The 17,207-nt window shown below is 47.6% G+C and overlaps 3 protein-coding genes across 3 annotated transcripts; 2 read left to right on the top strand and 1 right to left on the bottom strand.

The window, feature by feature from the left end:
- Positions 1-3,170: 3,170 nt before the first annotated feature.
- On the top strand, positions 3,171-6,627 carry F5147DRAFT_772592 (uncharacterized protein; the record flags this gene model as incomplete). Its single annotated transcript, XM_041441363.1, has 9 exons — positions 3,171-3,738; positions 3,788-4,208; positions 4,264-4,459; positions 4,559-4,955; positions 5,020-5,256; positions 5,308-5,484; positions 5,534-5,806; positions 5,859-6,161; positions 6,209-6,627. 9 exons carry the CDS (start codon positions 3,171-3,173, stop codon positions 6,625-6,627), a joined length of 2,991 nt encoding a protein of 996 aa, XP_041294018.1.
- Positions 6,628-6,733: 106 nt separating this feature from the next.
- On the bottom strand, positions 6,734-6,940 carry F5147DRAFT_797113 (ferritin-like superfamily; the record flags this gene model as incomplete). Its single annotated transcript, XM_041443191.1, has 1 exon — positions 6,734-6,940. A coding segment is annotated over one exon (207 nt), but the record flags the coding sequence as incomplete, so codon positions are not given.
- Positions 6,941-14,896: 7,956 nt separating this feature from the next.
- F5147DRAFT_836353 (cytochrome P450 CYP2 subfamily) lies at positions 14,897-16,285 on the top strand (the record flags this gene model as incomplete). The annotated part of the gene is made up of 10 exons (XM_041443996.1): positions 14,897-14,965; positions 15,020-15,125; positions 15,186-15,199; positions 15,248-15,437; positions 15,488-15,544; positions 15,598-15,622; positions 15,675-15,797; positions 15,853-15,866; positions 15,923-16,055; positions 16,105-16,285. 10 exons carry the CDS (start codon positions 14,897-14,899, stop codon positions 16,187-16,189), a joined length of 816 nt encoding a protein of 271 aa, XP_041294016.1. The 3' UTR covers positions 16,190-16,285.
- Positions 16,286-17,207: the final 922 nt, after the last annotated feature.

Genomic DNA, 17,207 nt, shown 5'->3' with positions numbered 1-17,207 from the left:
CTCATTTACAAGAAAAGAGCGAAAGCTTCTTATGTAAGGTCCATGCTTGCTGAGCGGTGAATGAGGTCCTCACCTTTTTGCTCGTACCTTGGAGTGATGAGTGCCCTGTTACTGTTCCGACGTAGATCGGTTCCCAAAAGCTTCCACAAACAAGGTACGTGCAAGCATCAAATTATATAACATACCAGGACTCCAGTCACCAGTGTTTGACATGTAAGGTAAAAATTTTAGGAAACCATACCACAGACTATATAAGCTTCAACTCTGCGGGCAGGTGAGGATGTGCGCCTGCAATGCGCTGGCTGCGAACGTTCTCTGACAGCCTTCACACAGTTCCAATAGTCCAATATGCTCGTTAGTGATGTGCCAGGCCTGGCTTGGCCTGAAAGCCATGGCCTGGGCCTGGTAAAAACCCAGGCCAGGCCCAACCAGAGGGCTTTGGCCTGGCCTGGGCTTGGCTTTGGCCTAGGCCAGGGCCTCTCAATAAAAATGATGAAAATGATGCGAAAGTTATGTTTATTTATTTGTATACTAGTCAGATGGTATATCAGATAGCTCCAAATCCCAGGCAGTCCTCTCTCGAATACCAGAATCAACTTCCTCACCAACTTCTGGCTCTTCCAATGCTAGCTCTAAAGTGGATGAAGGGGGAGGCTCATGAAACATAAGGTTACAATTGTACAACATGCGTAAGACTTGGATAGCCTCCACAATATCCCCCTTTAGGCGATTTCGCCGCTTGGTAATAGTTAGAGCGGCAGCTGAAAAAGCACGCTCACTAGAGACCGATGTAGCCATGATAGATAAGTAGTCACAGGCAAGAGATGCCCTCAATCTCGCGCAGGTGTGCACTAGAGTAAGAAGTTAGTAGTAGCATTAGAATTTAATAGTGAAATGATTTGTGTGCTTACCTGTGTGTGTGCTTAATGAATGAGTTGAACAAGCATCATCTGTGAAGGATGGCTCGCCGGCTCGATGAAGGTGCTTGGCTATCGAAATAAAACAGTGAGCATACCAGCACAAAGATTGATAGTACTTACCCTTGGATACTGATTTGTTGGCATCTTCATTGTCCAAATTCTCGTCCTGATTTGAGAGACTTGAACTCCAGCCAGCATCATCTGCATTTCATTTGGTGTCGCGCGGATTTGTCGTGGGAGTAGTGTTTGGTTGGACCGGCCGCTGTACCTGCTTGTGGCTAGTTAACTCGGGTGTTGCATTATTATTGGAATCGAGAAGCCAAGAAGAAGGTATAATTGTTTGTTTAGAACGGACTATGATGGCAGCAACTGCGTCATCATCAGAAACGACTGTGAGAGTCATCCTCGGGTTGGGTATGTTGTTTAGCTGACTTCTTCCAGTGGATGTGGTTGTTGCAAAGTTTATGTAATTTAAGTATTGTACAGTACATCCTGGAAATTTCCTTCACTATGTAGAAGCCCTGGCCTGAGCCCTAGGCCATGGCCTATGAGACACCCAGGCCAGGTTCAAGCCCTCATGAGGCCCATCAAGTAGGCCTGGCTTGGGCCTGGCCTATGGGGGCCTGTGGGCCAGGGCCTGAGGGCCCGAGGCCAGGCCCAGCACATCACTAATGCTCGTACTTGGTGATACCATTGCCATCAGCCAGCGAATGCAGTACTTTCTGTTCTGTCAGTGCCGGACTTGCGAGCTCATTGATGAGAGGGCCGGCCTGTCTGCGGAGATAGTGGGTGATTCATTGTTGATGCATATCTAGAATGATAGAATTAGTACCTGTAATATGTATTAACAATGTTTAAAGTTTTTTCTTACCTGGAACTCGACAACAATAAGATGCAACATTATGAACAGCGCCACCTCGCTGTGACAGCGCTAATGCTGAACCAGGGGTGCCACAGTAACCCTCGAAGTAGGGGAAAAGGTCAGCGTGTCCGCTGGGCATTGCTGCGAGTCGGTCGTGGTGGACTCGCAGTACCAAATCACGCAAATTTGCAAGGTGTGGGTGATTAAGATACACTATGAATGATTTATTTGAAAGATGAGTATACAATCAGAGTAGACTGCAGGCAACTTGGATGAACCTCAAGTAAGGGCATCTGTATATACTGATTCATATAGGGCAGTCTCTCGTGCCTCGCTAAGATTCACTGAGGAAAGCATCAAGATATGTCCAATACACAAGTAGAGGGTACATACATGAGAAACCACACATGCTAGGAGACTGGTGGCAATAAGCCATTGCATGACCGCGACAGTTGGTTTCGAAGCGGACTGGGGTGCAGTGCTCTGTCAAAAGTCCACAAAAGCATTCCCATGCTATATTGCGACATCGGGTCCAATCCTTGAGGTTATGAGAGATGATGCGCTCCCCAGTAGCCTGGTTGACTGGGCTAATACAAGTCAGCGACAAAGGGGCAAAACATGGTGTGTGTGGCACTACACATACTATGCTATCACAACTGTCTCACCCAGCTCGCGGGAGAAAATGGTGAGTTCTGTGCTGGCACATTGGAGCGCACGAACGACATGAAATTTTTTGGGATATGTGGGCATGGTGTTGGTTGTAGTAAAGCGGTAGAACACTATGGGGGAAGACGAAAGGATACTACTAGTGAGTGAGTGAATTATTGCACATACTAGCTTTTATATACCTGGCTCACTGGCAGCATCACTCGAAAAAAAACTTAGATATTTCCCACTCCTGGATCATTCTCAATTCGACATGGATAACCGATCCTTCTGAGACACTGCTAATGTTAGTTTGCATCTTGGCAAGGACTTAGGCTGTGATTTGGTGAAATAGAAACTCTTAGCGAGGATAAGGCATGTGGATTGAGGGACAATCGGTGTGCTTGAGCGTTCAGAAGCAGAGGGTAAACGACAGTTGCACAGGTCAACACTGTGAAATCTGTGACAATCAAAATGTAGGCTACTTAGAAGCAAAAAAAAGCTTGGGATTAGTGACAGTTGCTCACCTGGTGGATATTTTAGAACAAAAGGCAAGCTTAGACTCAGTGACGGTAGGTCCTGCTTGGTTTAAGCTAACTGAAAGCGCTGATGTTTTCCCAAACCAGGCAATACAACTTAGGTGTTGCGCTCAAGCGTCATAGATCTCAGCATTGATTAATGTCCAACCTAGCCGATATTGACAGTATATGAAGAGGTCTGTAGAACAGCTAAATATTGTAGCTATGTCTTTTCTTACTGACTTTCAGCGCTCTGCGGTTCAGAGTGCACAGATCCTCCTTGAAAATGCTGGTCTGTCTCCACGAGACCTGGATTCATTCTCGTCATCGTCATCATCGCCATCACCACCATCATCATCACCGTCACCACCACCATCACCTTCATCACCTCCTCCTAGTACTCTGCCTAAATTCTGCCCCGCTTCTCTATCTACTCGTAATACCTGTCTAGCTGTTGCTGGCACCCGTTATACCCCACCTCCTGCACAACCTTTTACAGTGGAAGATCGTCTGCAAGGACGGCATTGTGTCACGCGCAAGACTTCTGCACATGCCATCATCGAGCACCCAATTGGTGCCACAGTTGAGTACCCACAGACCAGACGCCATGCCGACGAATCCATCGCCCATATCTTTCATATAAACCCTTCCATGTTTACTTCTACCTTGCATCTTAAGTCGAGCTTCCAGTATTCCTTGGGTGACAGGCACGGTGGTCAAATCATTGGGAAATGTCTAATGCTCCATGATGCTGGAGGGCAACCAGTTTCGTGCGCAAAGCTCAGAACATCATGTAAGTAATTTATACATCGTCTTTGGGTGATTCTCAAATGTTCTTGCAGGCAAGGGCCTCAAAATTTGTTCAGGACGTCAGCATGATATCTCTGCACACCATTTCACCAATGTTTCTGAAGTTTTAGCTCACCATCCATCTACCTTGCGACGACGAGGTCCTGCTGGCACTGCTGACCAAGAACTTTTCGAGAAAACTCTTGCGTTTTTTGTTGCTCTTAGTCTTCGTGGCTGCTCGCCTCATTCTCCTACTGATGGACAGAACAACACAGACGTAGTAGGAGATAGTAGCATAGATATTGATGATGATTTTGAGGGTCTGACAGCTGACCAGTATCTCGACAGCATCTCTACCAGTTCTGATACCGATCTCCATATTGGCTGCATACCATCAAGTCGTCGACCAGTCAAAAAAAAATGTAATGGAAGACTTGTCATGCATTTTGATGCATATAATCAACCATTTATTCGGTAAGTTTTTATTTATCTACTATTGCTCACATTTATCTCACATTCTGCATCACAGATGCAGCCTGCATTCTCGCACTGCATGCTCGCATTTATTCATACGAAATTTGCAGGAGAGTGATACCTGCTACTTGCAGGCACTACTGGATGACGACCACCACATGATTATGAAGTGCGAGCAACTTGCAAAGTCACAGGGATATGGTCCCCTGATGCTGTGTAGTTTTGTTACTGGTCCATCATCACAAAAACAAGTGTGCCATATGTTTTTTTCCTGTTTTGTAGCTTGTTATTTTCAATCATATCCTTGTGCTTCAGCACATTGGCATCGCCGGGCTGATGGTACATTGAAGCAAGGTGTTCTACGAAAATGGGCACACAACTGCGCAGCATCATTTGACATATATGTTCCCGAAGATCTATTTGCCTGCCCTCGAATACTTGTCCTTTGCACCAACCCTCATTCACATCCCCCTCCTCTACCTGTCAAAACTCCGCCTCCCCTCATTGATGTATTTCATAAATTAGTTTCCCTCATGAAGTGGAAACTTGCAGATGCAACACCACGACGAATATACCTGGATACGGCCTTTGTTGAGGGTCTTCATCGAGTGCTCGACTGGCAATTTCCTGATGGCCGCGATGCAATGCTTCAAGACCTCCATCCATCACTCGCTAATCTTGACCATGTGTGTTGCCTTATTAACATAACGAGGTCTATGAAGTACCCAAGTGGAACAGGATTTGAAGGTATGTTCATACAATATTTGAACCACCTAGTACAATCCCTGATTATCATTTTTTTTCTGTTTAGGTGCACGTCGTCTTGCAAACGAACATGCATCCCTGCCTCTGGAGCAGCGCTATGTCCGCTGTGCAGAAACACACGTCATTGAACGTGGTGTGGAGTTCAAACTGGTTGTGTGTATGACATCACAAATGTCATCACATCTCATACAAGCCAAGCGTTTGTCTATTGACACCTCATTCAAACGAGCACAAGGATGGCAGGAGTTTGAGATTGAATCATGGGATAGTGAACATTGTCGCTGTGAGTGAAATAGATCACTACTTGTACCCTTAGGTATTAATGGTTCTTCAGCTGTTGTCAGCGCTCGTGCCTTCACCACATCACAAAGCGCGAAGGCACACTTAATTCTCTTTCAGCAAATTTTTGACATTGCATCTGCAGACACTGGCCAGTCTTTTTCATTTCACCACATTCATGGCTTTGGGTGCGAAATTGTTATTGCTGACAGCCACAAAGGCCAAGGACTTGGTATGTTTGATTATCCTCATCCGTGCATTCACTGATGCATGAGACATAGGCTTAGGAATGTACTGTGTGCAGCTTTCACGTTCCATCTCAACATCATGCACACATGAACCTCACCGACGTGTGTCCGACTTGGGCCCATATGATCATCTTCGCCGTTTTTACCGGCTATGTGTAGCTCACTTTAAGAGAAATGTTCATGCTCTTCGCACACATGTTTTGGATGAAGTTTACTCGGCAATGCTTAGTTTAGCGACATGTGAGGAACACCCAGACATCCAGAGAACATTCAATACTATTCGTCGTGGTGGGCCAAAGGCTGCAGGTAATTATTTACAATCACAGGAACCATTAATTTTCACTGACATTTTTACTAGCATGGTTGAAAGACAAACTCGAAGGAACAAAATTCGCACTTCCGGCACTGTACCAACCTATGAGCTTGATTCCTCTTGCATTATGGAAAGCATCACCTTCTACGACCAATGGGAAAGAGCAAGCTCACCACAATGCGTACCGTGAAGGTGTACACTTGACTCTGTTAGCTGGAATCATGAAGGGCATGAAGTTCGATCAAGGAGCAACGAGTAGCATGAATGTCCATGCTACATTTGGAGTCTCAACACGAGACCAAGAGGCAACTCAAGTTTATCGTGCAACAAGATGTATTGTGCGGCAAAGTACGAGCTTTATCTTGAATATTGAATATAACTGAACATTATTTTAGCTTTGGCACAAAAAAAACGCTACAAGTCCTCACAACCTACAGCCACACCACAACCTCTGCAACTTCTTACTGTTCGCAACGTCACGATGCCAATACAACCAGCCACCAGACACACTGCCACCACATGCGCCATCACAATGCCACCATATGACACGGTTGACGAGGATTCCGTCCTGACCACTTTCAATGAGCCACCATCAGTCTCGCTTCACCAACCACTGATGTCATCACAAATCAGCACATTCAACAGCCTGTCATTTGCACTACAGCCAGGTGCACGAATCATAGACTACTCACTGACCAGTGTTCCGTCTCCGTCATTAATTATCATAGACAACTCAAAATGGCGCATCTCGACATATAGCTCCCTGGCAGGAGCACTTGATGAACACTTTCAGCACACTGAAGGGCGCAGTTGACGAGGCACGATGGCGCTGGATCTGTTGAATTATTAGATAAAAGATTGTTAGACAAGGTCATAGCACCATAGATGTAGTACTTACTTGCCACCCGATCGGTCTTAGCATTCGTGTGGTTGACGTTCGCCTTCGAGTAATCCAACACACGTTGTTCGAGGAAGTTGGTCTTCCCCTGTAGTGAGATCATGTCCATGAAGTCGAATGGATTTGTGTCATTGCGCACCTCATCAATGCCTAGCGACACCAACAAACGGTCTGTGACAAACTCGATGTACTGGCACATGAGCTTGGCATTCATACCAATGAGGCCAACTAGTGCTGCCGCGGTCCGGTCCAGAACCATGGTTCGAACCGGACTTTTGGTCCGGTTCTCTGCAGTTCGGTCCATGGTTCTCGCGCCAGCCAGAACCGGACCGGAAAACGGTTCTCAGTTCTAGATCTTCCCAAACGGTCCAGTTCTGGTTCGACCTTCCCAAACCATTCCAAACCCCAAACCCATTGTCAACTTCGACTTCGACTTCGACTTCAACTACGACAACGTCAGTCTCTATGTCGACGTCAAAGTGTCGTCTTCGGGAGTTGCACTATTGGTTAATTAGGCTACTTTTAGCCTTTTTGAAGGTTAGTACTAATCAATCAACTCTCAAGACTCTGTCCTCAAGGTAGTTATTTGTATATCCGTTTTCATTTTATTTACTGATTGAGTTAACCGTGCCGCTGTAGGGATTCATTTCTGGCTGGGCTTGCAGAGACTGTTTTTACCTTAGTGTTATGTTTGCACTTTTGTAGCTTACATAATCAAGTTACCTTTTCACCAGTTCTACTATGAGTCTGAGTATTCAGCAAGTTTCTATCATATTTCCTCTTCTCTGAGCCTTGAGCCTGGTCCAGAAACCCTTTAGGGTCGAATAGCAGCTAGGTTCTGCAAGACCCAACATTGTTCAGACTCACCATCTGAATTGTTGTACCTTCAACTGGAGCCCACCGCGAGGGGAACAGTCAGCAAGATCTAGTTCCGTGCACCTTTGCACTTAGCGCCATTTAGCACATATAGGTCAATCTCTTTGCATTTTCACAAGCTAACCATCCTTAGTCACGCATTCTCGCGCCTCGCGCGCGCGCCTTTCTCGCGCTTCAATGCCTTATAGAATGCCCATCCGTGGCACAACAAACGCGCCCAAATTTGACGGCACTACAGACAACCTCGCCAAGTTCATTGATGAATATGAGCAGCTCGCTGATGAAGCAGGACTCCAAGGACTCGACCGCATCAAAGGTATTATTCGCTACCTTGAACGCGATGACCGAGAACTATGGGGAGGCATGCCTGAAGCGCAAGTAAGCGATTACGACGCCTTCTTAGATGAGGTGAAGGTAATGTATCCAGGATGGGATGGCAAGAGACGCTATGCACTCGCGGACTTACGCGCCATCGCGCGAGAATACGCTAACAAACCTATGCCCTCTTGCACTGAACTAAGCAATTACTTGCGCGCATTCAGGAAGGTTATGCAGCCACTTATGGATGAAGACCGTATTGGAAAGGCCGAACGCGACCGCTTATTCATGGAAGGAATCCCTAGAGATGCTCAGCCGCAAATTCGCTTGCGCCTTATGATCAAGTTCCCCGACCACTATCCACACGACCCATATCCGTTCATGGACGTCTTTGCAGCCGCACAGTTCCTATTACCTGCGCGCGCTTTTCCCGCGCCAAGCGCGCCAGTTAACGCGCCTGTAGTAGTGCCATTTGCGAACTTAGTCACAGCGACCGCGCCAGCACAAGCACCGGTGCAAGCCATGGTAACTAAGCGCAAAGATCAATACTACACGAGCCGCGCAACACAGGATACGTCCACTAGCGCTAGTGTGACAGCTGGACTCTTCTATCGCGCATCCTCAGATGTTGTACTTGACAAAAGGCCACCAGTTCCTATCCTTGCGCCTCCTGCGCACGATTTTCCCACGCCTTCGCGCGATTCACGCTCGCCTGAACCATCAACTGCGCCAGCACACAAAGCTATACCAGACTGCATCGCTTTAGATCACGAACTCGAGCGCGCGCCTGCGAAGCGCAACCAGAAGCGCACTGCAGGCGCCTCTTTGCCCCCATCATCATCTCTTTCTTCACCTGTTTTGCACACTGACAATTCTCATTTGCTGCCCATGTCAGCATCAATCGCATCGCCCGTAGTCAGGGATGACTCTAAATATCTATTGCACAATAACGCACTGCTCAAATCACGCTCGCCTATCGCTATCGCATTGCCTATAGTCAGGGATGACTCTAAACATCTATTGCACAATAACGCGCCCATTGTGGAAGTTATTACGCCATCGCTTGAAACACACTCGCCTATCGCTATTGCATCGCTTAAGGAAGAAATCTTGCCAATCACGCCTTCACTGTCACCGCTATCGCCGTTCACATCGCCAGAGGTCAGGGATGACCCTAAACATCTATTGCACCTTAGCGCGCCTATAGAGGAGCCTTCTACCGCATCAGAGGCACAAGTTGCACCTCGCATCAACCAGACTTTGCCTCTGGTAATTCCATCTGTCACTAACGATCATGCGCATGTCGTGCTTTTTGCTTCTAGTGACTATCCCTTGCCAGTAAAGCATCCGTGCATCACACTGCCCAACCACCAAGCAGAGCATGTCTCAGGCGACCCTGGGATGACTCAGGCGCACCATATTGCGCCTGAGAACGCGCAATGTGTGCGCCTAGAGGCATTGTATAGTTTCCCTCATCTCATTTCGCGTTTTTTGTCCCTTTCATGTTTAAAGCTCTTAAGGAGCTATATGAGAATTCCAAACACTTTAATTTCATCTTCGCACCAACCCTTGTTCACGTGCCATGATCGCGCGCATCGCGCGGTAATTCCCGCGCCTCGCGCATTCATAATTTTAGCAGAGTTTTCACACTATCGCATTTCTATTGTTTCTCCCCTTTTAAATCACATTTCTGTTATTCAACACAAAATATATTCCAATCAGCCATCCAGGCGCGACTTAGGCGCGCACCTGACACATACATATGCGCCTAATTCCCCCATCATCACCTTTAACTTCACACTTTCCACATTTATTCGCATTCTTCACATTCTTGCTTACCATGTCAAATTTGTTCCTGCACACCCTGACGTGCACTATTCTCTTTCACCTATGCGCCTATTGCGCCTTGATAAACCACCCTTACAGCCCATTCGCGCAACATTTGCGCCTAATTTCAAACTATATATGTCTCTCGCTAACACATTTGCAGAGAAATGGCCGTTCCTTGCATGTTCGGCCAATATAATCAAATTCGCGCGAAATCGCCCCAAGGCGCGCACATCGCGCGCATCCTATCAGCTTGTAGAGCACCTCTACACCCCTTGCAGCGCCTCCCATTGGCGCGCCTTCAACCTGCAGCGCGTTGTGCAGGAATTCATTCTGCCAGTTACTAGCCCACCTCGGAGTCACAATCAAAAAGGCTTGATGAAGAGGAACCAAGCACCCCAAGCGCGCCAGCCTTGCGCCTTCTGACCCTCGCCTATGCCACACACACCACGCGCTTCAAGCGCTTCAGCTGCGCACCAAAGAAAAACACATACCATTGCTGTTTCATAGGATACCGTTCGTTTTACCCTGGGTTTCGTCCAGTGCTCTTTCATTTTTATTTTCTCTCATTATAACACCATCCAAAGGACTAATAACACACAGATATATATGCATATAGGGATCGCCTAGAAGAATATAGAAGAAAAAACACCAGAACAACCTTAGATTGTGCCCGCCTAGCTCAATAGGATATTATTTTCTCTTCGCACGCATGACGCGGCACCATGCTCTTTTTACCTTAGAACGCGCACATATGCGCGCAATCTTCCCGCACCCATGCGCCTCACGTGCGCGCGCGCTTCCCACGCCTTGCTCATAGGAAGGTGTAGATGTCGACAGCCGCACGAAGAAGACAAGTCGGATAGGACATCCGCAAAGTTTACTGTTTTCTCTTCATATTTTCGCATAAAGTTTTACTCATGCTGTTCAAACCTTTAGCACCTAATATTTAGCGCACCTAGCAGGACTTGGTTTGGACATGGATTGGATCGCTCTTGGACCGCGCCACTTCGCATCATGCTCATGCACGCATATTGGACTCAGAGATCATTGTGCAACAGCCCCTTGCGCCCCCACAGAATGCAGCGCATGCAACACTCACGCATGTTCTCGCGCCTTATGCGCGCGCACTCTCCCACGCTTCGCACACCACAGCCATATCACTCTCACATCATCGCCTCACACCCATGGTGCATTATTCACACCAGAGTCACCCTTGCAATTCGCCATGCTATGCTGCATTCCCACGCCTCGAGCGCATATGCGCCCGCACTTTCCCGCACCTTCGCGCCTCGCGCGCACCTGCGCATTCCCGCGCTTCGTGCATATCATGTGATACATTCCTATGCGTGCGCATTCATCGCCCAACAACCCAAGCATCGTACATGCATCGTACTCGCATACTATCACTTGAGATCCTCACCACACACGCGCTGAGTGGGGACACTCAGAATTTAAGTCCCTGGGAGATGTAGAGACTCATGCCTCTCATTGTGCAATATGGCAGTTTTCACTGGGGAGTACATGGCACGAACTTGTAGCATCACTCTGTGTGCTACCTGCAGCTATCTCTATATGAGGCGCAGCTTTCCCGCGCAACGCGCGCCATGCGCGCGTACCTTTCCCGCGCTTCACGATGTATATGCGCGCGCGCTTTCCCGCGCTGTAGCGCCCTATAGCGCCAGCCATCCAGAAGCATCCATCCACTGTCCACCAAGTTCCCTAGTGCGTATATTTCCATTTCTCACATTTGCATATCGTTCCATCTTTATTTTTATCATGGACCCTTACTTACATATATCTTACATACCTTACTCGGTAGCGCTTCGGCTCCGCATGACAGCGCTTAGGCGCCATACTTAAGCGCCAGCAGTACATACTTACTTACGAACTTACTCTCCCACCAGAACGACAGAGGACTTACTGGTTACTACCCACTATTTACCTAGCAGAACATAGTAGAAATCTATTTGTTTACACCTCGCATCTCTCTTCTCTTGTCTTACATCATATCATCACCTAAGCAAACTCACTCTTACTCTCTCTTGATTCCGCATACACGCACGCGCATTCCCGCGCTTCGCATTGGCCAACCAGTAGCGCTTTCAGCGCATACCTCTAGATCCTTGCTGCACTCGCTTCCCCTTTAGGGTCGAACGCACTTGTCGTCTCAAGTATAGCAGACTAGGCAACGCGCGACCTTACAACATTTATAGATACAACCAGGAGCATTGTTCGTGCCTCGCTGTATCGTTGAACCTTCACCGCCACCACCACCACCACTTGCTGCAACCACTACCCCACTCCAGCAACAACCAGTGTCTAGCCCATGTGCCCAGCACACGCCAGCAAATGCTGGTGTGGCTAAGGCGAATGCGGACGACACTTTGGTGAAGGAGAAAGGAAGACGCCGGGGGAAAGAGAAAGGAGAAGAGGAATGGGAGAAAGAAAGTTGTCGAGGAGACAAACAAGGTGCGCTGCCCACTCCCAACATACCTCAATGACCTCTCACATCTGGCTCGTGATATTCTCGCTATTCCAGGCTCAGCTGTTGCTGTCGAACGCATTTTTTCTGGTGGCCGTGATACTATCTCTCTTCGGCGTGCTAGCTGTATCTCGCCCACCGTCTCTCACCCCGCTGTCTCTCACCCGCCGCCTCTCACTCGAGACGTGCAGGTGTTTTCTCCCTGTTCTGTGTATAAAAAAAGGTGACGGCAACATCTGAGAATGGAGGCGCGACTCAAACCGCACGTACCTCTCTCATTGTCCTGAATGTCTTCCTTCGCTGACGACGGAGGTAAAATGATTTCAATTCTAACAAACACTCTCACTGATGTGTGCCTTACAAGGCAGCTTACTTCAAATTGCTTGTCTGGATCAGACGCCGCAGGTTCACATTACCCACTAACATCGACGGTAAGCATTGGTTGTTATTGTGTTTTATTTCATTCTCACCATTTGTATAGATCGAATCAGTTAGCTCTTGGATCAGTGGCTACAGAGGCATAGAGTCATATGTAGCCATGTCATTGGAGTAGCTACTTGATGTGTAAACTAGTCTTTCAATGATTTTTTTTTCACGCTCACCACTGAAAATTTTCGGGTTCGGTTCGAGTTCAGACCAGAAAAAAACCGAACCGGACCACAGAGAACCGTTCTCTGTGGTCCGGTGTAGGGATTCATTTCTGGCTGGGCTTGCAGAGACTGTTTTTACCTTAGTGTTATGTTTGCACTTTTGTAGCTTACATAATCAAGTTACCTTTTCACCAGTTCTACTATGAGTCTGAGTATTCAGCAAGTTTCTATCATATTTCCTCTTCTCTGAGCCTTGAGCCTGGTCCAGAAACCCTTTAGGGTCGAATAGCAGCTAGGTTCTGCAAGACCCAACATTGTTCAGACTCACCATCTGAATTGTTGTACCTTCACCGGTTCGGGGTTCGAAGATTTTGCAGAACTGGACCGAACCGGACCACGGCAGCACTAAGGCCAACAGGGAGAGCATCTAGCGAGACAGTCAGCATAAGATAGCATAATGAAGAGCAAGCAAAATCGGTGTGCATACCTTCATCACGACTGATGAGCTCATTGGAGAACGTAAGACCAGGTATGAGACCGCTGAAGGTTCAACGATACAGCGAGGCACAAACAGTGCTCCTGACTGTATCTATAAATGTTGTAAGGTCACGCGTTGCCTAGTCTGCTATACTTGAGACGACAAGTGCATTCGACCCTAAAGGGGAAGCGAGTGCAGCAAGGATCTAGTAGTAGGCGCCGAAGGCACTATTGGTTGGCGAATGCGAAGCGCAGGAAAGTGCTGGTGCGCGCGAAGCGCAGGAATGTGCGCGCGTGTATGCGGAAACAAGTGAGAGTAAGAGTGAGTTTGCTTAAGTGATGATTAGACACTAGACAAGAGGTGAGAGATGCAAGCTGAGAGATGTTATATGTGAGGTGCCAAGTAATAGATTTCAACTATGCTCTGCTGGGTAGTAAATGGGTATTGTTGTGGTTCAGTCCTCTGTCGTTCTGGTGGGAGAGTAAGTGAGTAATAGTATGTACTGCTGGCGCTTAAGTATGGCACCTAAGTGCTGTCATGCGGAGCCGAAGCGCTACTGAGTAAGGTATGTAAGGATATATGTAAGTAAGGGTCCATGATAAAAATAAAGATGGAACAATATGCAAATGTGAGAAATGGAAATATACGCACTAGGGAACTTGGTGGACAGTGGATGGATGCTTCCAGATGGCTGGCGCTATAGGGCACTCAAGCGCGGGAAAGTGCGCGCGCATATACATCGTGAAGCGCGGGAAAGGTACGCGTGCGAGTTGCGCGTTGTGCAGGAAAGCTGCGCCTCATGTAGGAATAGCTGTGGATAGCATACAGAGTGATGCTACAAGTTCGTGCCATGTACTCCCTAGTGAAAACTGCAATATTGCACAATGAGAGGCACGAGTCTCTACACCGCGCTTCTTGAGCCAGGAGATGGACGCGAAAGAATCCAAGATATCCATAGTACTGGGCAGAGGGTGTCGATGGGAAGGTGAAGCAAAGTGACGTCCGTTGTCATTAAGACGGTTGGTCCAGCTGGTGAATTGTTGAGACAACGTTAAGTTGAAGATGAATTCACAAATGAAATTAAGCCACTCACTTTCAGGTAGGTCAATTTCACCGACAAGCCTCTGGCAAAGCTCTTCAAGCTCGTCTTCAGCGTCCTCAGAGTCCGGCGAGATTGAACGCTTGCGATCATCGAGCAAAACAGGATCGGGTACGAGAACAACAAGCCTCGAGGAAACCTGGCTAGCACGTATCTGATGAGGGAGGACGATATGGAACATAAGACCGCAACCGAGAGACGACTTACTAAGATTTACTCGGCTTAGGAATACTTTGGGAGGAGTTGCTGGGGTCCATGGATGACAAAGGAACGTCACCTTGCACGTACCTTGTTTGCGGAAGCTTTTGGGAGCCGATCTACGTCGGAACAGTAACAGGGCACCTACGACTCCTATGATATTGGTGAACATATTGCTTCTCCCGAGAAGGCTGCCATGCTCATAGCCTTTCCTTTCCATGAGTACCTTTGCCGGTGACATAATTTTGAGCATTTAGCATGAGGTTACAGTCAAAAAGCTGCCATTGTGGTGCTTCGGTGGAGCATTTTCCCTGATGGGACGCAGTAGAGAATTAGCTCAACAGCTTTTGATCGAGCCCTTCAATGAAGTGAAGGCACAGATGGTACGTTTGCGCAGAGCTGTGGATGGAAATTTTGCCTGATCTGTTTGGATGAAGGCAAATGGGACTGCTTCACACTCATTGGTCGCTGACTTTCTCAGTCAAGCTCACGACGACACTGACGAGGACACCATGAAGGCTGTTGCGTTGACGGGATATTTAGGTAAGGGTTTTTTTTTTACCAGGACAAAATTCATCCATTGACGAGAGTACGGGATCTTAGTTGGCATGGACACAGTGAGTCGCTACTTACCTAGTCCTGATTCTTATTTCGACATTCCACAGACTGCATCTGCATTACAGACATTTCTGCTGGCCATGGTGCTCTATCCTGACGTCCAAGCACGAGCTCGTGCAGAACTTGATCAAGCTGTGAAACACGATAGAGTGCCATGCCTTGATGACAGGGCGTCAATGCCCTACCTTGATGCCATTCTTCGCGAGGTCCTGAGATGGTATCCTGTCGTCCCCCTAGGTCAGTCCGCAGTAATATAACTCTGTTTCAAAAGTTGACCCCTTGCACAGGAATTCCACATGTGGCCTCAAATGATGATGTTTACGACGGGTACTTTATACCAAAAGGTTCGAAGTCGTGTGTGTCGAGGTTGTCGTTGACTCATCTGTAGTTCGTTCAGGTGCGATGGTAATGGTTAATCAGTGGTATGTCATGGTGAAGTGCATGTAACGGCGGCTTGAGCTGAGCGTGACTCAGGGCACTCTCTCGGGATGAAGACATATTTCCCGATGCATCGCGCTTCGACCCAAGTCGCCATCTGACAGTCGACGGGAAGCTGAAGGATCCTTTCGTGAACCATTTTGCCTTTGGTCATGGCAGGTGAGTATTCTGCACTTGCTATCATTTTCAATCATTCGCTGACTTTTATTGCAAGGCGTATTTGTCCTGGTAGGATCATTCGTGGTTGATCTGGCAGTGCTTAGGATGACAAATCTCCTTGGCAGGCCGTTGGTTCGCAGAGAATAGCCTGTGGACCGCAGCTGCTGCCATACTCGCTGTCTTGCGCATCGATCATGCCAAAGACTCGAACGGAAACAAGATTGAGGTGAAGCCGGAGTTCACCACCGGCTTGGCGATGTAAGTGACCTAGTACGTACTCGAGAACCTGCAGCTAACTCTACCGAAGTCACCCCGAACCATTTCAGTGTTCGTTTGAGATTGTGAACGCAGCGAGAGAAAGACACCTCCGAGCGATGGTGAATTCGAATTAGACTTTGTTTGTACTTAAGATGGTGTGTCATGTAATAGTACCACGGCGCAGAGTGCACTGGATGGCACGGTTTTGCGACCTCTCTCTGATGAACGAGAATTCATTGAGTCTTCAGAAACCAGATCCGTTTCCAAAATCTCGTGACCTGGTGCAACCAGGCTGCAAAACTGTTGATAGGTTCACGGGCCCTTCCCTGTTGCAACGCTCGTACTACGACTTATAGATTGAGATTGCGTTATACAGCTGTGGACGCTATAGAAAGTCGTACGATTAGATGTAAGATGCGCCTCGATAGAACATTGGATTCCAAACAACGATGCCTGGTGGATGTAAAGAATAGAATTCAATTAGGAGAACTTACCACACGTCCAACAGAGTACTCATCATTAATCTATCTAGCAAAGACTAGTGTGACCACCAACGAGCCCATGGCACACAGTGTGGACAGATATTTTATAGACGTCTCTGAGTCTGGACGAATGGGACGGCAAGAAAGTGGATATCGACAACAAGTAGTACCCTAGACTAGCTAGCATAGATATTAATCGCATCGATGATATCATCACTCACGAATATCGTGTATCCATTTTATCCAATGTTGAGCTTGCCGGTAAAATTCCTATACCGCCCCAATTGGATGGAACCAATATCTCGTGAAGAACCTTGTTATGGGTTCCGGAAAGTTCGTGATTCTAGAAAAAAGGTTTTTGAGTGCGTGTTCCAACTTGGAATGTTCATACACCGAGCTGTTTGGGGCGCCTGGTTGTGAAAGTTGACGATGGCTAGCAACTTGATCAGGCAGGCTCGCCCTAGCAAACATGTTGAACAGCCTCAAATTTAAAACAATGCATGCTAAGATTTGGCAGGAGAAACTACACAAGATGGTGTCGGGCGTCGTCGGGAATTGGCGCGTACGCGGCGTTACGATACACTTACTAAGAGCAGAAGTTTACAGAATCGGGCTGAAATCGTCAAAGTCCGGTGAGTACTTGACATAGCGACTCGGACCACTTGAACAT

This window comes from Suillus discolor, assembly GCF_016758755.1.
Source record: "Suillus discolor strain FC423 chromosome Unknown F5147scaffold_21, whole genome shotgun sequence".
Taxonomy (NCBI): domain Eukaryota; kingdom Fungi; phylum Basidiomycota; class Agaricomycetes; order Boletales; family Suillaceae; genus Suillus; species Suillus discolor.
This window is presented reverse-complemented; position numbering and strand designations above follow the sequence as displayed.